At 57.2% G+C, this 20518-nt stretch overlaps 11 protein-coding genes across 11 annotated transcripts; 5 read left to right on the top strand and 6 right to left on the bottom strand.

Annotated features, from left to right (window-relative positions):
* Positions 1–37: 37 nt before the first annotated feature.
* Positions 38–409, top strand: FA10DRAFT_261276 (hypothetical protein; the record flags this gene model as incomplete). Its single annotated transcript, XM_025520068.1, has 1 exon — positions 38–409. The coding sequence occupies one exon, from the start codon at positions 38–40 to the stop codon at positions 407–409; it is 372 nt and encodes a 123-aa protein (XP_025376667.1).
* A 40-nt stretch (positions 410–449) lies between these two features.
* Positions 450–902, bottom strand: FA10DRAFT_268019 (hypothetical protein). The gene has a single exon (XM_025522145.1). The coding sequence runs from the start codon at positions 888–890 to the stop codon at positions 663–665; it is 228 nt and encodes a 75-aa protein (XP_025376666.1). The 5' UTR covers positions 891–902; the 3' UTR covers positions 450–662.
* Positions 903–917: 15 nt separating this feature from the next.
* On the top strand, positions 918–1341 carry FA10DRAFT_287334 (hypothetical protein; the record flags this gene model as incomplete). The annotated part of the gene is made up of 3 exons (XM_025524138.1): positions 918–958; positions 1078–1226; positions 1292–1341. The coding sequence occupies 3 exons, from the start codon at positions 918–920 to the stop codon at positions 1339–1341; spliced, it is 240 nt and encodes a 79-aa protein (XP_025376665.1).
* Positions 1342–2846: 1505 nt separating this feature from the next.
* Positions 2847–5066, bottom strand: FA10DRAFT_242964 (JmjC-domain-containing protein; the record flags this gene model as incomplete). The annotated part of the gene is made up of 3 exons (XM_025519297.1): positions 4490–5066; positions 3555–4423; positions 2847–3419 (listed from the first exon to the last, which is right to left on the bottom strand). Coding segments are annotated over exons 1-3 (1893 nt in total), but the record flags the coding sequence as incomplete, so codon positions are not given.
* A 682-nt stretch (positions 5067–5748) lies between these two features.
* On the top strand, positions 5749–6390 carry FA10DRAFT_268017 (hypothetical protein). The gene is made up of 2 exons (XM_025522144.1): positions 5749–5939; positions 6035–6390. The coding sequence occupies exons 1-2, from the start codon at positions 5823–5825 to the stop codon at positions 6335–6337; spliced, it is 420 nt and encodes a 139-aa protein (XP_025376663.1). The 5' UTR covers positions 5749–5822; the 3' UTR covers positions 6338–6390.
* An 82-nt stretch (positions 6391–6472) lies between these two features.
* FA10DRAFT_253643 (Lem3/Cdc50) lies at positions 6473–7908 on the bottom strand (the record flags this gene model as incomplete). Its single annotated transcript, XM_025519699.1, has 4 exons — positions 7757–7908; positions 7474–7697; positions 6739–7402; positions 6473–6675 (listed from the first exon to the last, which is right to left on the bottom strand). Exons 1-4 carry the CDS (start codon positions 7881–7883, stop codon positions 6473–6475), a joined length of 1218 nt encoding a protein of 405 aa, XP_025376662.1. The 5' UTR covers positions 7884–7908.
* A 191-nt stretch (positions 7909–8099) lies between these two features.
* On the top strand, positions 8100–10320 carry FA10DRAFT_275702 (FMN-linked oxidoreductase; the record flags this gene model as incomplete). Its single annotated transcript, XM_025523277.1, has 3 exons — positions 8100–8924; positions 9024–10212; positions 10268–10320. 3 exons carry the CDS (start codon positions 8100–8102, stop codon positions 10318–10320), a joined length of 2067 nt encoding a protein of 688 aa, XP_025376661.1.
* Positions 10321–10331: 11 nt separating this feature from the next.
* FA10DRAFT_268016 (vitamin B6 biosynthesis protein) lies at positions 10332–11733 on the bottom strand. The gene is made up of 2 exons (XM_025522143.1): positions 11255–11733; positions 10332–11153 (listed from the first exon to the last, which is right to left on the bottom strand). Exons 1-2 carry the CDS (start codon positions 11624–11626, stop codon positions 10494–10496), a joined length of 1032 nt encoding a protein of 343 aa, XP_025376660.1. The 5' UTR covers positions 11627–11733; the 3' UTR covers positions 10332–10493.
* A 465-nt stretch (positions 11734–12198) lies between these two features.
* Positions 12199–14459, bottom strand: FA10DRAFT_268015 (putative MFS multidrug transporter). The gene is made up of 4 exons (XM_025522142.1): positions 13674–14459; positions 13329–13609; positions 12942–13257; positions 12199–12859 (listed from the first exon to the last, which is right to left on the bottom strand). The coding sequence occupies exons 1-4, from the start codon at positions 14401–14403 to the stop codon at positions 12354–12356; spliced, it is 1833 nt and encodes a 610-aa protein (XP_025376659.1). The 5' UTR covers positions 14404–14459; the 3' UTR covers positions 12199–12353.
* Positions 14460–15099: 640 nt separating this feature from the next.
* Positions 15100–17652, bottom strand: FA10DRAFT_268013 (hypothetical protein). Its single transcript, XM_025522141.1, has 2 exons — positions 17025–17652; positions 15100–16952 (listed from the first exon to the last, which is right to left on the bottom strand). Exons 1-2 carry the CDS (start codon positions 17325–17327, stop codon positions 15255–15257), a joined length of 2001 nt encoding a protein of 666 aa, XP_025376658.1. The 5' UTR covers positions 17328–17652; the 3' UTR covers positions 15100–15254.
* Positions 17653–17958: 306 nt separating this feature from the next.
* On the top strand, positions 17959–20396 carry FA10DRAFT_302790 (hypothetical protein; the record flags this gene model as incomplete). The annotated part of the gene is made up of 1 exon (XM_025525170.1): positions 17959–20396. The coding sequence occupies one exon, from the start codon at positions 17959–17961 to the stop codon at positions 20389–20391; it is 2433 nt and encodes an 810-aa protein (XP_025376657.1). The 3' UTR covers positions 20392–20396.
* Positions 20397–20518: the final 122 nt, after the last annotated feature.

Here is a 20518-nt window from a genome sequence, read left to right as displayed (position 1 = left end):
GCATTCTCCTTCTTTTGACTGTTGACCGTTGACCGAGATGGTGCGAGCGCCTTTTCTCAGCTCACTTGCAGTGGTTGCTTTCGCGATCTTGACTCTGGTTCATGGCACGCAGGGGAGCCATGACGGCCATCTCCCTCCTGCGCTTTCCAACAGCTACAGGAAGATGGTGAAGCGAGCATCCAGAGGAGAGAAGCTCAACGGCCTGACCGACATGCCAGCAAAGGTTCCTGCTTGCCAATCGACTCTCCCTGAAAAGCACCCTAGGGAGTGTCAGCAGATCATCGTCAAGCCCATCCATCATCGTCCAACCACCAAGAAAAAGGATGAGAAAGTCGATGAGGAACCAGACCCAGACCCAGACGTTGATTCGCCCAATGGACGTCCAATCACTGACAAGGGCGCCCTTTAAATTGCGGCATTGCACCACAAAAGGTACATTGGATTCCTTTGAGCACGTTATGGTACCTTCTGAACAACTGTGTTCGCTTCACGGCGAACTCCGCGTAGAGAGTCTGTCAAACCAAGAAGGTGTTATGATGCTGTCAATAGATTGAATGCTCCCTAGCGCAAGGCTGTGATGTCGGAAAGCGCAGCTGTGAAAGCCAGGGTTTTCTTTTCTCCTCCTCATAGTTGAGGCCAATATTGGAGTGGCATTGTAGACCTTAGGTGGTAGGTACTTCCTGAAGACGGCCGTACTCAGGCTCACCGGGTCGAGGTAGTAGGGCAGAAGAGTGACGGCGTGGGGGATAATGTCCGTGCGCGGAGTTGCGAATCCACGTGGAGATGCGGTGACGTCTGTGCGCAGGCACAAGACTCAGCTCCAGGCCGGTGTAGTGTGCGCGGCCCACCTCTCCGCCACTACTATCACAGCATTCCCAGAACGCATCCATATTCTCCACGAGCCACAGCACGCAAAGATGTCATCCAACAAGGAAGAAGAGCAGCAGTTTACGATTCAGTGAGTTGAGCTGAGCCGTGTGCCCGCGGACACCTTCTCCATGCCGCGCGAAGCTACTACACACTTCGAGCGCAACAGCAGAGCTCACACACCCCACACTCTCTCGCTCACTCACTCAGGCCGCACCCCGAGACGAGCCACACCAACACCAAGTCGGGCTCGGCTGCCCAGGGTGGTCAGGCATCAGCGACGGAGGCTGCGATCCAGTCGAACCCGGGCCTAGCCAAGCTTCCTGACGAGATTGCCTCCAAGATCGAGACGCCAAAGGGTGTGTTTCTTGCCCCTGCTCCCTCTTCACGCCTTGATCCATTCCCTGCTCACTGTTACCTACAGGCAAGGAGGAGCTCGCCAAGATCAGCGCCGAGCTCAACAAGGATTCCTAAATCCTTTCTCCCCATATCCTAGTCGACCAAGTCTAGTGTATCTCTCTCTCAGCGTCCATCCAATCATGTAGACCTTTCCAAGAGGCAAGATTGTCAAGCCATGCGAATCAGAATTAGGAAACAGAGAACCGCCCCATGAGAATGGAGGGAAGAGATTACAACAGAGCGAGAGAAACAATATCAGTAGAGTCACAAGAGTGTGTGTGTGAGGAGAGAAGGGGGGGGTGGACCACAACAACAGATGCAAGGGACGATCAAGAATACTGGCGCGGATAAGACGGGTGGACGCTTGTAGCTCTGTCGGAGTTCTCGTGTGAGAAGCGGTCCCTTGTGATCTCAGGGTGATGTCCACTTCTCTGGCTGGGGGAGTGAGGCACTTCGCCGGTAGCGTCATCTGCCATCATCGCCCCTGGAGCCAAGTTTGAGTATCGATGATGAGGGGTCATGGATTGACGTTGATCGCCCATCCTGTGATGGGCTGGTGACGGGAGCGTAGGGTAATGTTCTTGGTACATGTCGGATGGACCAGACATCGACGTTCGAGGTGGCGCTGACACCTGATGGATGGTTGAACCTTGTGGGTGCTGTTCCCGAGGAGGCAGTCGCTCGTGGTGATACAATGGGCGTTGCTGAGACAGGTGTGGGGTCTGGTACTTGGGGTGCGGCTGGTAATGGACGTGTTGTGGATGGGGTGGATGCTGCGGGTGCGATGGATGCTGGGTCGAAGGCTGATACGGCTGCTGGAGCGCAAGCCCTCGCTGCTGCTCTGCGTATCGCCTTTGCTGATAGTACAAATCGTATGAGGGCGGATGCCAGGAAAGGACCCTTGGGCCCCATGCTGTCCCACCCGGCTGCACCATCGTCATCGGACCGGCGTTGTGTTCTGGTGCAGAGATGGGTCGAGGCGGAGGCAACTGAGGTGCGTTGGCCACCGAGGCTGAAGTGCCCGCGAGCATGTGGTCGACAGCCATGACGTTACGCGACGCTAGCAGCAGTCCTTGGGGCTGGTCAGCAGAAGCCTCGACCTTCTTTCTCTTTTGGTATGGCTTGCGGATCAACTGCGGTGCCTCGCCATTCTCGGTCCAGGGGCCTTGGACAGGCGGTCCCTTTCGCTTCTTTGGCTGCTGCTTTTTGTGCTCGTCTTCCATCTGCGAGTCTATATGCGCACCCGCTGTCTCGTCCGGCAGCATCTGGCTCGCTTGGCTCTCTTGTGCCTCACGATTGTGCTCGCGCTTCATGGCTTGGACACGCTCTTGCTCAATGGCAATCTGCTTATTGACCTCCTCGGCCTCTTTTCTGGTTTTGCGATGCCACTCCTCGCGTTCCATTTCCGCTTCCAACTTGACCTTGGCTTCCTCTTCCGCCTTCAGCAGTCTTTCCACCTCTGCCTCTGCCTCCTTTAAGGCCTCCTGCTCAAATACGACTCTGGACCAAGGTGTCTCAGCCCCGTCACTCGTCACGATGGTCCCTTCTCCGGCCCCGTTGTGACCCTCAGGAGCCATCTTGACCTCGACGAGGACCGTCATCCAGACCCCCCTGCTTGTCCTCACACGCACGTTCTGGCCCTCTTTAAGCCTCGTGACACAGGCCTTGAGCACAAGGGCTTTGCGCACAGCCTCGCGCTGCTTCTGCTCGGGGTTGTGCTGCTTGCAAAGGACGACCATCCGCGTTGGCTCTTCGTCGTCCTCTTCGATCTCGTCCGTGCCTGTGGTCTTGCCCTCCAAGCGGTCCGCCGCGCGATCTCCGACGACATCCAAGAGCCAACCAGAGGTATCCTTGAGTGCACATGCGGCGTGTGTCGTCCGGGAGCATTTTGAGTAGGTGCACTGGACCTTTGCCCCCTTTTTCGCCAGCTGGGGTGTGGCGCAGAGCTGGCACTTGAGCGACCACCTGGCCTTGTTGATCGAGTCGAAGCCCATCACCACCTCACCGGGCCCTCTGTCGTCGTCGTCGTCCTCACCAACCCAGCACTCGGGCATAAAGTTGGTGCAGAAGCGGTGGGCATATCTTGCCTTGGCATCGGCGCGTAGCGGCACAAGGTCGTCGTCGAGATTGTAAGGGCAAAAGACGCAGTTGTCCTGCCGTTCCTTCTCCTCCTCCGCACCAACCAATGCGGCCCCGTGCAGCAGCTGCTGCTGCTTGTGCCCCTGGCCCAGCTGCTCCATCTCGAGCTTGCGCTGGCGTCTTCGCTCCCTTTCGCGCTGTCTCCGCACCTCGAGCCGAGCCTCGTGCTCGACCTGGCCTCGCTGCCGCTCCTCCCTGCGCCTCTCCATCTCCTCGAGCTCGGCCGACTCCTCGAGGAGGGCGTCAATGTCCATGTGGACGGCGTCTGGATCGCACAGGCAGTGGCCCGCCCGCCTGCCAATGGGAATCCACGACTCGAGGGCAAAGTTGAGCGACTCTGCGCAGTTGAAGCCGAGGTTGTAGCCCGAGTGGTAGCCGTAGGGGTAGGTGATGACAAACTCGCCGGCATGCTGGACGAGCCGGAGAGGTTTGATGTTGTTGGAGGCGAGAAAGGAGGGCGAGGCGAGGTAGGACTTGTGGCGCATGAAATGACGGCACCGCGACGAGTCTCCAGGAAAGGCGCCGGCCATGGCGAGCTCGAACCGTTGGCGGTCCGACTGGCGGATCGAGTACCACTGCTTGGGTGCGCCAAAGTGGATGTAGTTGATCGAGTAGAGGTCCACGTCCTCGACATGCCACGCAAAGGTGGCGCGCCACATGCCAAAGTAGAGGTACGGGGTGGTGACACCCTTGAGTCTGTGCTTGAGCTTGAGGCGGGTCAGGACGTTGTCGAGGTGGCCCACATTCCAGTCCTTGGTCTCGTCGGTGAACAGCGTCCCCTCCAGATCGGCGCCATACATGGGCGGCTTTCCCCAGATGAGGCCCGACCAGTACTCCTTTTCAATCGCCCTGCACACCTCTTCGTCCTTCCAGTCGTCGGCTGTAGCCTTTGGCCCTGCCTCATGGCACCAGCCGTTTTCATAGTCAAAGGCATTCCATTCTGCCTCTGTCGTCCGATCGGCCATCTTGACCTTTCCCTCTGCCTTCTGTCCATGCTTGGCCGTCTCCCTCGATGGAGCTGGTGGCTGCGCTTGTGCCTGTGCCTGTGCCTGTGCCTGTGCCTGCGCGGACGCCTTGAAGCCACTACCACCACTTCTGGTCCGTACGCCATCCTCCTCCTTTTGCTCCCCATCATCATCGTCGTCGTCATTGTCATCAGTGGGGACGGCAAAGTGGCCCATGCGCAGCTCCTGCTTCCTCGCCTTGGCCTCGGCCCTCGCGTTTCCCTTCATCCGCTCCATGTCCGGACCCCTCTGCTCCTTGCTCGCACACAAGTCCGCCCACTGCTTTGCGTTGACCACCTTGGCCGGGTGGACGATGTTCTTCTGGTGAAAGGCGCCTCCGCCAGCCTTGCTGAACATCTGGCTGATGGAGTTTTTGATCCGCACCGCTCTTAGCCTCTTGACCTCGCCCTCATCGAGCTTGGGAAGCTTGCCCGTCCACTCGGCCGGCGGCACGACCTTGACGATGCCGCTCCGCATGCCCCAGTGGTCGATTCGCTCGCAGAACGAGTAGAAGTCGCGAAAGTCGTCCATCGACGGCTCGAAAACGGGCACAGCATCGACGTCGTCCACGCTGCCGCTGCCGCTGCCACTGCCACTGCCACTGCCATTGCTACCGCCGCCGCCGCTGCCGCCAAGGTAGAAGTAGGCCGGCTCGATGGGAGTCGACCGGGAAGACGAGGAGGGAGAGCCAGAAGCAGACGGCGTCGAAGAGGAACGTGACGGGGTGGAACGGGTCTGGCGCGGCGAGGCACTCTTTGGGCCGCCGCTGTGCGTCGATGGCGGCGGCGTGGGAGGCGCCTCGACTTTGGGCTCGTTGCTCCGGCCCTGAGGCGCCTCGGCCGGTGTCGCGGCCGCATGCATCTTCGCTACCTTTCTTTGTTTCTCCTCTTTCTTCTTCTTCGTCGTCGTCGTCGCTTGGGCGCCAGTGGTCTTGCGCAGGGCAGGAAGTTGCACGCAGAGTGCGGACCGGCAGAGGAAAGAAGAGCGTGTGCGGTCGTCGATCTACCTACCAAGGTTGTGTCAAGTGAAGCGGGGACCCAAATTTTCCCTTTCTTTCACCTCCCTCGCGCCCTCTCTCACTGCATCGGCTTTTCCTTCTCCTGGGCAATGAGACAAAGAAAGGGTTCACACACACTACTACTACTACTACTACTACTACTACTACTACTACTGCTTGATTGAGCTGCAAGCGGCTCTAAATTATTTTGTACTGCCCTGCCCTATTTTCCTTCATTTTTACCTTTTTTTGGTCTGATAAGCAAAAAGAAAGTCTGGACACGCCGGGAAAGATGCCTCTTGGTAAATTCACGTGTCGCGCGTCTGTGCTTTCTCCAAACAACACCAGAGAGGGCAGGCTGGATCCACAGACGGACTGATCACGACACTGCAGACCGGGGACAGCGAGGCGGCGAAATGACGACGCCCGTGACGCCAGGCGGCGGCGGAGGCAGCGGCGGCTCAGCGTCAGTCCGGAGCGCGCCCACATTCTACGAGCGAGAGCGCGAGAAGCTCGTCGCTGAAATCGCAGAGGTGAGAGAGAGCAGAGGATAGCACAGGGGCGAAAGAGCACCCGTCGCATTCTACTTTCACAACAATGCAACTGAACCAGTGCCCAAAAATAAAAGGGCCTCGAGGTGATTCTGGGCAACGCAAACGCGCTCAACCGCAAGCTCGAAGAGTCCATCAGCGTCGGACACGAATTCGCGCCCATTGCCCATCTCTGGGGGCAATTTGCCGATCTCATGAGCGCCGCGGGCATCGACCCGGCGAAGGAGCAGCAAGGCAGCGCTGCTGGGACGGCATCGATGGCTTCTTCCACGACACATGCAGACGGGAACCAAGAGGCAGAGGAGAGGAGGGACGACGAAGGCCCGTTACCGAGGGGCGTCGCGCCCGGTGGTGGTATCGTGTACGGCAGGGATGCCTAGGCACAACATGTAGTGATACGAGAGGGAATCCAATCAGAATTGAAGCAGAGGAGACACAGAGAGACACAAGAAGAGAGAGAGAGAGGAGCAAAGATCATGAGACAAAGAGAGAAATGAGAGAGGGAATAAGAGCATCTACTCGTTCCAGCTCAGAAGGCTCAAGTCGCCCAGCTTCCTCGGCCGGATCAGGTGACGGGCTGTGAAGATGAGACCGAGGAGGACGCAGAGCGCTGCCGTGGCAATGTATGCCGCGCCGAGGAAGAGCGACCGGCCGCCAACCCATGTGACCGTTGAGATGATGAAGGACTTTGTCCCGTTGAACATGGCCACGGGGTAGTCTGCATCGATGGCCGTCCATTAGCCCGCGAAGGTAATTCACTACAGCACACAGTCAGACTCACTGTCATAGATGGTGACCCGATACCGGCCAGAGGGCATTGGCGCTGTGTCGTTGCGCATGTACAGCTTTCGGAACGTCGGCAGCCCGGCGACGCGCATCCACACCATAAAGTGCTCGTCGTTTGATGGATCGAAGATGTTGTCCTCGTTGTAGCCGTTGGGGAAGCTGTAGGGCGCATTCTTCGAGAAATTTCCCCTCCAGAACGGCGGCGGGACAAGATCACTGGCAGCCTGCTTTGTCCGCTGGTACTTTTTCTTCTCGCCCGGCCAGATGATGTCCGTCTCCTTCATGGCATACGTCTGGTTGGCCGGGCCATTGCCCGCGGGGTTAAGCAGAACAGGGCTGAAGAATGTGTCGTTGAACATGCTGTTTGCGATGAGACCGCAAGGATAGATGCCCTTGTCACCCTCCCTTCCCAGTGGCTTGCAGTTGTTGTTCTGCAGGTCCGAGGGCGAGCGCACGTCGCCAATGAGCTGGTTCTGGTCGATGCTCTTGACGTACCGCCGGTGGTTCTGGTAGTAGTTTGTAAGACGGTAGTAGAACAAGACCGTGCTCTCGAGCTGCTCGGGGATGTTGAAGTAGACATTGCACGCCATACCCGTCGGAGAATCCGTGTTGGCGACGTACTCCCATTGTGGGTTCTGCCACGTCTGCGTCGTCTTACCCTGGAGGTGGAGAGAGGCAACCGTCAGTATTGTGCCCGGAGAAGGAGGATGTCGAAGAGGCTCGTACCCACCGAGAGCTGGTAGTCGTAGTTCTCTGGCGGAATGTCTGCCATCTGGGCATGGTTGTGGCAGTCAGTGTAGTCGATTCGCAATTCGCTGACCTTGGAGGCAAAGTAGTAGAGCACGGCGCCAATGGGCGCAAAGACGATCCCGACGAGGAAGAACGTGGGAAGAACTGTCTTGGGTGTCAAAATGGGCTGCCATGCCTTGAGCCGTTGTTGCTTGAAAGCCGTGTCTTTGGGAGCAAGGTCAGTAAGCTTGGCACACGATTCACTTCCTGGAGAGGGTACCCACTGGCAGGCTTGCGTTGGGCAAATGTCTTCTTCTCGGGCGCGCCGGAGCTGCTACCGGCATCGCTCCGGTTCGCATCTGCGGGCGCCTTGGCCTTGGTGGCACCCTGCTTGCGACTGAAGATGGCCATATGTCTCTCTCTCTTTCCGGGGGAGCCGTTGGCGTTCGTCGTTGCATTGAAGTGCAATCGCACGGAGACCCCTGCCCGGTGCATTTGCCCCACGTGGTTCGCACTTTTTTTTGTTTCTATTTCTTCCACCTGCTTTTTTTTAGAGCTCTTGAATGCTCAGGCAGGTAATTCCTCTGTTCTTCCTGCCTTTGTAACCGCACGCAGACAACACTGACCATGGTAGAGAGAGTCAAGGGGGTGGCGCCCATAAGGCCTGAGTTCGTCCTCGCAAAGGAAAAGGTCGAACCGGCTGCAGATGACGATGCGGCCGAGTCCAAGTCGAACCCGGCGGCATGGGGGGTCAAAAGGGAGAACGAGGCGAGAGAGGGGGGCGATGCAAAGAAGCTCAAGGGTGACAACAACGCACGCCGTGGGGGCAAGCGAGACGACAGGAAAGAGAGAGGACAGAACAAGGGGAGAAAATTTGGGAGGATCCAGGACAGCATCAATCTGTGCAAGGCTGTGGCGAGGGGCGGCGAGGGCAAGTGCGATCGGCCTGCTGGTACATGCACCTTCTCACACTCGCTCCAAGCGTACCTCGATGAGAAGCCAGAGGACCTCTACTTTGCACCACCGCCGAGCGATGGCCCCCACGGCAGCCTACGTGAGGTCGCAGAAGACCCAAAGAGGGAAGCCTACCTCGAGGAAAACTACTCGACAGCGGAACCCTTCGTCAAGTGGCCGCGGGGGGAGACAATCTGCCCAGTGCACCTCTCTGCCAAGCAGGCGTCGTCGAGCAGCAGCGGAAGCTGTCCGAGGGGCTGGACGTGTCGATACGTTGCTGCGCACTCAAAGAGGTCAGAGGATGGCCGGCTCGAGCTCATCGAAGGATCGTCGAGCAGCGGCCAAGACCAGGACGAGAGAAATGCGCCGGGTGAGGTCAATTGGCCCGCCTCGGGTCTGGCAAAGGCCCTGCGGACAAAGACCTATCAACTCCCTCGGACCAAAGCCGTCCTTTCCCTCCTACAAAGGCATAAAGAAAACCTGGCAGATGGACCCATCGTCGTGGACGAGGAGCTGGCAAAAAGAGCATTGAGCACCAGTAGCAGCAGCAGCGGCGGCGACGGCGGTGATCTCGTTGGGGCCGAGATGGACCTTGAGGAATTGGAGAACCAGGGCAGCCGTGCCCGGATCGAGGACGCCGCCTACACGTGGTCGAAAGACGATGGGGCCAGAATCAGACCGTCGGAGAAGAGGAAGCTCGACTGGTTCCACGACGAGCTGTACCTCGCGCCCTTGACAACGACGGGCAACCTTCCCTTTCGGAGGCTCTGTGCGTCACTAGGCTCCGATATCCACTGCGGCGAGATGGGCCTGGCCGAGAGCTACCTCCAGGCAAACAAGAACGAATGGAGCTTAGTGCGTCGGTGGGAGGGCGAGCGGTGCTTTGGCACGCAGCTCTGCGGCAACAAGCCCGACATTCTCGTCCCCGTTGCAGAGGTGCTCGCGCGTGAATTTGGCTCCACGCTCGACTTCATCGACGTCAACTGTGGCTGTCCCATCGACCTCGTCTATAATCGTGGTGGCGGCTCTGCGCTCCTCGACCATGCCGGCAAGCTGGGCAAGATCCTCCGGGGCATGGCCGCCGTGACAGGCGAGGTGCCCATCACGGCGAAGCTGCGCACGGGCACGGCGTCCAACAACCCCACCACCCACAAGCTTTATCCTCGCCTCCAGGTCGAGTGGGGCGTGGGTGCCGCGACACTCCACGGACGCAGCCGGCAGCAGCGGTACAAGAACGAGGCCGACTGGTCCTACATCAAGCGCTGTGCTGACTCGCTGCGCGAGAGCGTCGTGCGCAACAACGAAGAAGGCGAGGGCGAGTATATGCATCCCGTTCCCATCTACGGCAACGGCGACGTGTATTCGTGGCAGGACTACGTTGCCAACAAGGAGCTCGCCGGTGTCGATGGGCAGATGATTGCCAGGGGCGCGCTGATCAAGCCCTGGGTCTTTACCGAGATCAAGGAACATCGCGACTGGGACATTTCCAGTCGAGAGCGCCTCGACCTTATTCGCCAATTTGCCCACTATGGCCTGACGCACTGGGGAAGCGACTCGCAGGGTGTCAACCAGACGCGCCGCTTTCTTTGCGAGTACCTCTCCTTTACCCACCGATACGTCCCCACGGGGCTCCTCGAGCACCTTCCCTCGCGCCTCAATGACCGGCCACCGCCGTATAAGGGCAGGGATGACCTCGAGACGTTGCTGGCCTCGGGCAAGTCGTCAGACTGGATCAGCATTTCGGAAATGTTCTTGGGCAAGGCCCCCGACCAGTGGTCCTTCCTCCGTGAGTCTGAACATCACCTTACCACATTCGATTCCCCCCGCTGACGTTGCCACAGCCAAGCACAAGTCCAGCTCGTACGCAGACGGTGATCAGGAGCAGCAAGGATGAACAATGTCATTATTTCTCGGACTGTAATCTTATGTACTTTTTCTTATTTCTCGGACTGTAATCTTATGTACTTTTTCTTCTCTCCTTGTATGCGCTTATTTCTCCGCCTCTCGACGCGAGTCAGAGAGAGAGAGAGGGGTCTAAAGGAAGCAACGGAAGGAGAAAGGGAGCAATTACCACCCTCGGCCTGCCAGGCGCCCACCCTTCATGTTGTCGGTGATGGTGAGGCCGACCATGGCCTCGCCAAGGCCCTCGGAGATCTGGGCCAGCTTCTCGGCATCGTCGTAGTGGGCAACAGCCTGGACGATGGCGCGGGCCCGCTCGGCCTGGTTCTGGCCCTTGAAGATGCCACTGCCAACAAAGACACCGTCGGAGCCGAGCTGCATCATGAGGGCCGCATCGGCAGGCGTGGCCACACCACCGGCCGCAAAGTTGACGACGGGCAGCCGCTTGAGCCGGGCCGTCTCCTTGAGGAGGTGGAAGGGCGCGGCGATCTCCTTTGCGTACGCATACAGCTCCTCGTCGCACATGCTCGCCACCCGGTTGATCTCGGCCCGCACGGTGCGCTGGTGGTGCACGGCCTCGACGACGTTGCCGGTCCCTGCCTCGCCCTTTGTCCGGATCATGGCGGCGCCCTCGCTGATACGCCGCAGCGCCTCGCCCAGGTTACGGCAGCCGCACACAAAGGGCACCTTGAAGTTGTGCTTGTTAATGTGGTGGAAGTCGTCCGCGGGCGTCAGCACCTCGGACTCGTCGATGTAGTCGACGTTGAGTGCCTGCAGGATCTGCGCCTCGACAAAGTGCCCGATGCGGCACTTGGCCATGACAGGGATCTGTTTTGAGTAAGGAGAAAAGGGGAAAAGTATCATAGAGGAGACCGACATGTCAGCGCGGGTGCTCGCCTTCACGCAACTCAAGATGCGATCACACTGACAGAAACAGCCTCGATGATCTCCTTGATCATGCCCGGGTCGCTCATCCTCGCCACACCGCCTTCGACGCGAATGTCGGCTGGGACTCGCTCGAGGGCCATGACTGCGCAAGCGCCAGCCTCCTCGGCGATGCGAGCCTGCTCCACGTTGACGACGTCCATGATGACGCCGCCCTTGAGCATCTGGGCCAGGCCAGACTTGACGCCAAACGTGCCCAGGTTGTTCGACGTCGTCGTCTCAGCCTTGAACGATGTCGGCTGGTGGTGCGACGCCGAGCGCTTCTCGAGCGGCACGGCGCTGCTGCCATTGGCCACCGCGGGTGCCGCAGCAGACGGGGGCAGCGTACCGACGATCTGGGGGTGTTCGCTGGACATGATCTCTGGAATCGGCTGCTGCTGATGGTTTGGAGTGGGGAAGATCTAGGAAGAAGCACAAGTGCAGGAAGAACGTAGATGGGCTTCCACTACGTACTGACTCGTCCGTTCCTTTCCCTTCCCTCGGCTTTTAGCTTGCTGCAGGAAAATTTTAATTGCTGACATTAGTAGCCACGTGTGGCTTGCCCGGAATATTATCGTACGGAGAACGCGAGTTCCGGCGAATAACAAGGTGTCCAACAAAGGAGAGGCATCCAAGGGAAGACGAAGACATGCAGGGTGACAGTCGGTGTCCTGGGGTATAGCATCAAGATTGCATCCACTTACGGCCGCCAATCTGGTTGTTGGCTCACTGCATTGTCGGAAGGAATAGCAAGCGCAGAAGGGTCTTTTATCACGAAGAAGAGAAGATACTGAGAGATCGGCCGTCGCCACTGAAGGGACACGTATCTTTGCTCCGACCACTGTGATATGCTGAGAGGTCATTGTAGCCGATGACATGCCGCTTTTCCGTATTGCACAGTACCGACGCGCATCACACAGTTGCACCACTGAGCTATCTTGACTTCGTCCTCATTGCTAAGTACTCTCATTGCTAAGTGGGACAGAATCTTGGCAGGTGCAGCATTCTTGGTACATTGTAGCTTCCGTCTTTTTTTTGTACGACTACCGTCTCTTTTTCGGGACTTGCTGTAAAAACGTCGCAACCTCTTATAGAGTCGAACTCTTACTCGTCTTCCTCCGCCTGTAGATCTAAGCTCGGCCTCCTGCTCGCGGGCCGGCTGTTTGGTCTGCTGTGGCTCGGCGTAGTGTTCCTGCTGCTGCCCATAACCTGCCTGATACGCTGCTCCTGCGCAGAGCGCGCGTACGAGCTCCTCCTGCTTCCCAATGGGATCCTCGACGGCTTCTCGACGTCGGATTCAGCGTTGGCGACGTGCGACCCTCCGTGCAGCTCGTTGCGGGCCTCCTGGAGGTGCTGGGCAAATGGCGAGCGCTTGCGCAGCACAGGTCCCTTCCAGTAGATGATGTAGACGGCCACGACGAGGACAAAGGAGATGCAGAAGAGAATTGTCGAAGCCAGCTGCAGGTGCCTTCCTGGCGGACTGTCAGGGCCAATGTTGGAGAAGAAGGGCGTCGCAGGGAGCGTCAAGACACCCGCCAGGAAGTCACGAGCCCAACCATTGCCACCGGTGGCGGAAGCACTGTATGGACCGTAGGCGCAGATCATGTAGTCTGTTTCGACAAAGTTCAAAAAAGGTCAGCAAGGTACTGAGAAGGGCTGGATGGATGTTATGACTCTGAGAATGACACTCACCAATCGTCGCCATGTAGATGGAATAGTTTGCAATGCCTACGATGGCGCTGAAGAACATCGAGCCGATCCAGTGAATCGGAGGGCCGCCAGACGTCCACGCAAAGCCAATGAGGCCAATCGGAAGGCAGGGAGCCGTGAAAAGAAGCCACCAGAGCCTCGATTCGTACTGAGCGCGCTCGTCGTCGGGCTTGGCTTCGCGCTCAGCAATATTACGTCGGATGGCGGGGATGAAGCTGAGCCAGGCAAGGAAGTACCCAATACCGATGGGGATGAACGCGAGACCAGTCGTGGACGCATTAAAGCCCCATTGCTTGTACTGTCGAGGATGAGGTAGGAAAGTCAGAAAGGGTTTTCAGGCTCTTTGATCGTTATTAAGTCCATACTCACCACCAACGAAAAGGACTGGATGAACATGAAGATAAGAGCATCGCTGAAGCCACTCAGGAGCGACAAGACAAGGACGATTGGCTCTGTCACGAACATCTTGAAAGGTCGCATCCAGGTGATGAGAATCTCCTTTGCCGAGAACTTTTCGCGGAAGGACAAGACTTCAGAAGGTCCATAGACATCTTCGCCTTGCTTACGGCGTCGCTTTGCGATGTTGTCCATCATAATGGTCGAGCGCGTTTCGGGAACGAGGAAGAGGTGCATGAGCTGAACGAAGCCGCCTGAGGAGGAGAGAATAATAGTTAGACCCTTTCTTATAACATCGCCCAAACAAAATCAACTGACCAAAGATGAGCTGAATCCAGATAGTCCACCTCCACGAAAGGCTCGGGTACTGCTGCTCGACGAAGCCACCGACAACGGGGCCCAGGATGGAGCCACCGACCGAGCTGAAGACGACAAATGCGACGGCATACTGCTGCGTCTCTGCTTCCCACATATCGGCAATCATGCCCAGGGTGACACTTCCGCCGGCACTCGACAGACCTCCGAGGGCACGACCGACCATTAGAGAGGCGAAGTTGGGTGCGAGGGCCACGGGAAGCTGCCAGATGTTGACGAGCAAGAGACTGAGCTGGAGGATCGGCTTGCGGCCGAGCTCTTCGGACCAGGGCGCCCACAGCTCACACCCAAACGCGTACAGCACCAAGAAGATCATGGCGCCACACCGTGCTCCTTGGGCCGAGACATTAAAGTCGTTCTCAATGCCTTCGAGACCGTTGCTGTACAGGCTAGTGTTGAAATTCATGCTGACTTGGACCATGAAGATGACGGTCAGGATCATCCACTTCTTCCACGTTGGGAAGGAGAAGCCAAGCTCGTCGTAGCACTCGTTCTCGGTCAGAATCACTTTCCCTCCGCCCAAGACGTCGCGGTGCCGGGCCTCTTCGGGTGCATCCTTGGTGGTGACATGGCGTGAGTGTGTCGGAGCGAGCTTCTCCTGCGGACCATTCTCGACAGTGGGAGAGCCGTCCGAGGGAGTCGTCTGCTTCTTTTCTTCAAATGTGGTCGCCATCGCTCGCTTTGCGGGTCTTTGACCGAGCGGCTCGGTATCTGGGGAGGGGAACAGGGGAGGGGAAAAAATTCGACGTCCACTGTGCTTTATAATTTGCTAAGGCTTTGGGGCCCCCAAGCTGCCCAGATCCCTTCTGGAGAAATTGTTCCTAGGCAGGGACTGGAATTGACTTGGTACTGCACTATATCACTATTTATTGGCTACGACACTTCTGCCCCACCCGATGATGGCAGGGCCCTATGACCCATAATTGATCGGCGCAAAACCTGATTGAGTAAATCGCAATGGAGCCCTGCCAAGAGGGAAAAACGAAAAATGCAAGAGGAAGAGGTTGAGCAATTACGTCAGATGCATGAGAACAGGAAGTAAAGGAAAACAAGACGCCGCGGCATTTCTTATGATCAAGCCTCGTAGTAGTAACACTACTACACTACTAGCTACGGGTGTCTCTCCCGAGAGTATACGCGTTTGATCATATTATAATTGATCGCCGATATGCGCCGCAGGCGCGGACCATCCGTGCCATGCCCATGATTCTTACTCCGCAAGCTGTGCCGTCCCGCAGGAACGCAACAGTGTGGTCGGCACTGCGTCAATATTTCATTGACCACTGCATGCCACGCGCCCCGCTTTACTTTGACGGCTTTCGTGTGCTCGGCTGTGGGCAGAGTACGGCTTTGGCAGTTTTGCGCCCACGAAATAGACAGGGTCGTGCTTCAAGTACATTTCAAACAATGGGCGTTGCTATATTATAAGGAAGCACGGCGTAGCAGGAAGGCTCTACACGGCACTCCTTAGCAGCTACCAGAGCTACAGAAGACGAAAGAAGCTAGGATAATCTATGATGCTTCTCATGGTTCCCAAAGGCGGTACCACACTCCTCCTTGATTTCTTGCGGCTGATTCGTTCACGTGGCCGCCGGCAGGCGCCCGAATGTCGGGGGAGCTAGGCTTACTTGCTCTTGGCGACTGTGAACTAAGCATCGATGGCGTGGAGAAAACAGGCTGACCCGCTGTGGGACTCGACGGCGACTCGGCAACTTCCTTGAGCGGGACTAGGTCGGAATCCTGCTTGCGCAGCGCATAGCGTCCTCCCTTGTTGTCTGCCGTCCTGTCGTCCCTCGTTCTAGTTTCGAAGAACGACGAACCGGTTGGATTGATGACAGCCGGTGAGAACGTGTTGCTCTTGCGCGTCGGGGCCAAGCCAACGACAGGAACCTTGATTGTCAGGTTGACAAAAGCATGTTCATACGTTTTCACAACGATGGCCGTCAGAGTGACGGTGCCAAAGACGCAAGTGATCCAGATCTTAGCGATGAGCTCGCAGATGAACAACCTCTCAAACTTTACGCCCATGTCGTTAAGATCTGTGCCCTTGGGCTGCTCGTAGAGGCCGTAAGACCCAGCACCTAAAGAGCAGGCTGCGAGCGCGAATAGGAAGCAAGCCGGGCTGATGGCGGCGAATTGAATCCAAAGATGGATGTACGCACCGCGCAATTCGCTTCTCTTGGTTGTGGGGGGGTTGGACGTGGAGACAAAGGATACATCCCTTGGTGACTGCGGCGACTGCTCCTGCTCCTGCTCCTGCGGCTGTTGATGATGATGGCCACCACTCTCCACCTCCTCATCCATCCGCTCCTCCAAGTCCTTGCCTCCTCTCTTGTCCCCCATCCGGTCGGTATGAAAGAAGCGAGAGGGTCTGACAGGCGGAAAGAAGGACGTCGAAAGCGTGTCGTTCTCCATCTCTGCCTCGGTGAAATAAAAATTGTCTTTGGGCGTTCTGACTTTCTTTGATCGGACCGGCACCTTCAACTTCTGCAAGGAAGACGGCTGGGGCAGAGGCGCATTGCCCAGCATGCCAGGCGAGTCCGAAGCGCCTGCCGATGAAATCGAATTGGACGTTTGCGATTGAGCACGGCCGATCTGCTTTTGTTGTTCTTGTTCCTGTTGCCACTGGCGCGCAGAGGACATCGGGTCTTTTGACGCTTTTAGTTGGTTGGAAATGGCCGAAATGAGCCTCCATGACACGTAGGAATAGCTGAGGCACATGCAGAGCGCCCAAAAGGTCCACAGGATGAAAGTGATATTCACGATCCTGATCGCCTTTAATACGTCGTACCACACTCTCTGGGCATCCTGGACCATGTCTTGGGATAGTTGCGTGGCGGTGGCATAGGTCTCGAGGTAGGAGAGCTGTTCGTGGTAGGCTGTGCGGTAGAAATCATTTGCGACAATGGCGGGAACGAAGATGGATATCGCCAAGCTCGTAGGAACGGCCAGACCTAGAAAATTGAAAAAGGCTGGTCGCAGGTACCACCTCTGATTAGGGTTGTCTAGCGGCTCGAGAGAGCTTGGAAGGGCAAAATAGGTGCCCTTGGCTGCCCAAATGGGAGCGAAGATGAGTGGAATCCACAAGAGCAGATACCACAGGCAGAAGTTGGTTGGGCGCATGTTCTTGTGCTGGTAGAAGTCGCAGACCAGCCATTGAAATGTGATGAAGAGGATGCCGAAGAATCCTTCGACGACGGAGAATATAAGCACCGAGTTGGGCTGCGTACGTTTCAAGTCAATAAAAAAAAGGTAGAAATGTCATCAGGCGGGTGTGAAGATTAGAAGACTCACAACTACGAGCGTTCCCGAAGGACGTTTGACAAGCCGGAAAAGCCAGAAGCTCCTCAGGAAGACTCGGCGAAGTGAAATGAGAGAGACAACTGCAACAAGAAGGGCGATGATGCATGCGCCCAGCTTGATCTGGACATAAGAGCCAGGCACATCGAGCTTGTAGATAAAGAGGCGTTCGACGAATTGGCGGAGCTGTTGCGCCTCGACAAAGTCAGGCAGCATGGCCCTCGTCTCCTCGCTCCCAAGCGACAGGCGCGATCGCGGCGGCCGCGGGAGCAGCTCAAAACGGGAAGAGAGCGACATGGTGTCTCCAGCTGGATGTCGCAGGGAGAGGAAGAGGTTTGATGGATGGAGGAAATGGGGGATATATGTGTCCGTCACATTACCCTCGACGTCTCGGTCTTCCCCACAGCGCAAATGCAAGCTGAAGAGAAGTGCTGTGTCTCGTGCGAAAAAATTCACGCTAGCCTGCCTGGTAACCTGAAAACTCTTCTTCCCATGACCGAGTCCGTGTCCGCCAACCAGTGATCGGGTCAAGCAAGGCTAGCTTAGAAGTGCTCGGCTTCGACCAATTTAGGCTCGTCACGCCTTCAAGTCCTTCCCCGGGGAAGAGGGTGGCGTGGTTTTGTTTTGCAAAGTTTTTTAACGGTGTTAAATGCGTCTATACACTACTACTATATTAGCACCGATCCCCGCCTTTAAGATGCATTAAATTTGTGTTTCCAACTCGGGTTCTTCAGGAAGGTAATGGTGCAGATGGTACTTTATGCGTCACATTCTGTCACTGAATTTCGTCATTGCTTCCTTCTTAAAATTCCTTACCCTGCTCGTGTCGAAATGGCTCGAGCGCTCTCGATCCTTTCTCCTCTCCACTGCCGTCGAGTCGGCGCATACCATAAGCAGGGCAGCCAGCTGGATGACAGAGCTGCGAGCGATGGAGGACGTCGCGATGGACCTGGGCGATGACGCTTCGCAGGAATCGGAGCTGAGCTCGTCTTCTGAGGACGAGTCGCAGTCGATCCCGCAAGGTGTGACCGGTCCCCAGGCGAGCGTAGACGACGAGACTGGCCGGGGCGATGTCGAAGGACGGAGCAAAAGAGCCGCTGCAGGCAGGGCCAGCCTAGTGTGGCAGAACTTGGGCGGGCGCAAGAGTCTCACCGACGACAGTGGCGATGTAGTGAAGGAGAAACCGAAGAAGAAGGTGGAGGACGGCGTCAAGCGGCCGAGGGGAAGACCAAGAAAGGATGGAAGGCCACCAATACAGCGAAAGCTTGGTGAGACTGATACGGAGGTCTCCACGTCGCCGACGTCAGAGATAGCGCCAAAGCCAAAAAGAAGGATCAGGGAGAAGCCGCTGCCGGTTCGGCGCCAAGGGCATTCCGCCGAACATGAAGCTGGTCCTTCAACGCCCCGCTCGACCTCGATCAGATCCGCAACGCCAACGACAGGGCCCACAAGGAAGAGGACAAAGATCTTAGAAGAACACGAGCAGGAAGCGAAGCAAGAGCTGAAGCCAAGCTCGAGCGGAAGATTGCGAAAGGCGCCAGCGCTCGATCCGGTGGTCCTCATGAGACCATCTCCGCCTGTTTCGACCGTCTCGTCTCCTTCCTCGTCAAAGAGGCCTTCGGCAGGCAACTGTGACAATTCTATCAATGCAAAAGATAGGACGGCAGCTTCTCCTGTGGTTCCGTCATCAGTAGCTTCCACGACGACGTCAAGGCACGCAGACATTGTGTCAAAGCCGAAACGTAATGGAGTGGCCACAACTCCGAAAGGGTCGAAGGCTGTGGAAAAGACAACACCCAAGCGCAGGATCGTACCTCAGTCCACGAGACCAAGCGCCAAACGCATCGTGGACTCCGAGGCTGTCAATGCCATCGGCCCTTCGTCGCCATCGGTGCGCGTCAATGGCGGGACGGCCCTTACGATGTCGTCGCTTATCAAGCCAACGTCGTCGGATGCTTATTTTGTCGCCCATGCATCACGAAGTCGAGGAAAGAGAGCTAGTCAGATGACTTCGGACCATATCCTCTCGGAGTCGTTCCATCCCATCCCGACCAGAACCATAACAGCACTGAACAAACAGATCAAAAGCCTGGTGAATGCCAACGAAGACGATGGCGAGAGCCTTGACAGTACGGCAGCGATGCGTACACATGCGCACTTTCGGCCCTTATACGACCGGTGGACCACTTTGATGCTTCACACCAACCGTCCGCTTCTCTTCCACGGCTTAGGTTCTAAGAAAGCCCACCTGGAGGACTATGTCAGTCATCTCTCCAGCAAGGGCACAGGTGCCTCTTTGATCGTGCGAGGAGAAGGTGGTGCAAGGATCGATGATGTGGTGCGTGAGATCGAGCGAGGGCTTGGGCAACCGTCCACGAGCATAGAGGAAGAGGATCGTCAACGCCCACTGTTCGCCTCTGCTCTTGAAGCGAGAGCCTTGCGCATTGCATCGAGGCTCTCCCAACGCGATGGCCGCCTTCCACCGCGCCTTTTCGTCCTCCTTCACAATTTCTCGACGCCTGCCTTGCAGCAGCCGCGAGCAATGCGAATATTCTCGATGCTGCAGTCCAGCCCCAAGATTCACTTCCTCGCCAGCGTCGCCCATGTTCAAGCGGGTCATCTCGGTGGTCTAGGCCCCTCGAGTCTCTCTTTCAACGACACTCTTGACCAGAGGAGCTTTGGGGTTTTCGACGATGATGGGCCATCAACGATGAATTGGCTCTGGATCGATATGACGACATTCGTCCCCTCTCTTGATGAGATTCTCACCCAGCGCACCGCATCCACGGCGAATGGTCTCCATGGTCAGTCCTCAGCCTCATCTGCTTCCCGCATTGCAGGCCTTCCCAAGGTTCTCGATCTCCAATCGAGCGGCCTCGATCTCGGCCCATCGTCCTCTGTGATGCCGTCCGAGCTCGCAAATGGGGCAGCGGCAAACGGCGTGGACAGCTCCCACGACTTGTCCGATCGCGCCGCGCTGCACATTCTCCGCTCCGTGACATACAAGGCCCGCGCGCTGTTCCTGCTCCTAGCCGACCGCCTCCTGTCGTCTTCGTCGTCGTCGTCAACGAGCGGCACAGCGACCTCGGCGACGATGTCATACGCGCAGCTCGCCGAGTTGGCCCGCAGAAACTTCCTCGCGGGCACTCCAGACATGATGAGGGTCCTCCTGGTCGAGTTCACCTCGCACGGTCTCGTCCGAGTCGTCGAGGGCGGCCATTCGCAGTCGCAGGGCGCAGAAGACGAAGGAATCGTCCTGGGTCAAGGCCTCGCCAACGTCTCGGATAGCTCGACTGTCTCTATTGCACTGGATCCAAGAGCCCTCAGGAGAGTTGTTGATGAGATTAAGCCGAAGCTGTAAAAATGGCCGTGGTCGTGGACTGGAGACGGTGCGACTGCCGTATCGACACAAGGATCAATTGGCTACACAGAGCTGTTAACATAGCCATTCCTCGACAATTAATTCCTATTCCCAAGCACCGGAAAAG

The sequence above is a fragment of the Acaromyces ingoldii genome (genome assembly GCF_003144295.1).
Source record: "Acaromyces ingoldii strain MCA 4198 unplaced genomic scaffold FA10scaffold_4, whole genome shotgun sequence".
Taxonomy (NCBI): Eukaryota; Fungi; Basidiomycota; class Exobasidiomycetes; order Exobasidiales; family Cryptobasidiaceae; genus Acaromyces; species Acaromyces ingoldii.
This window is presented reverse-complemented; position numbering and strand designations above follow the sequence as displayed.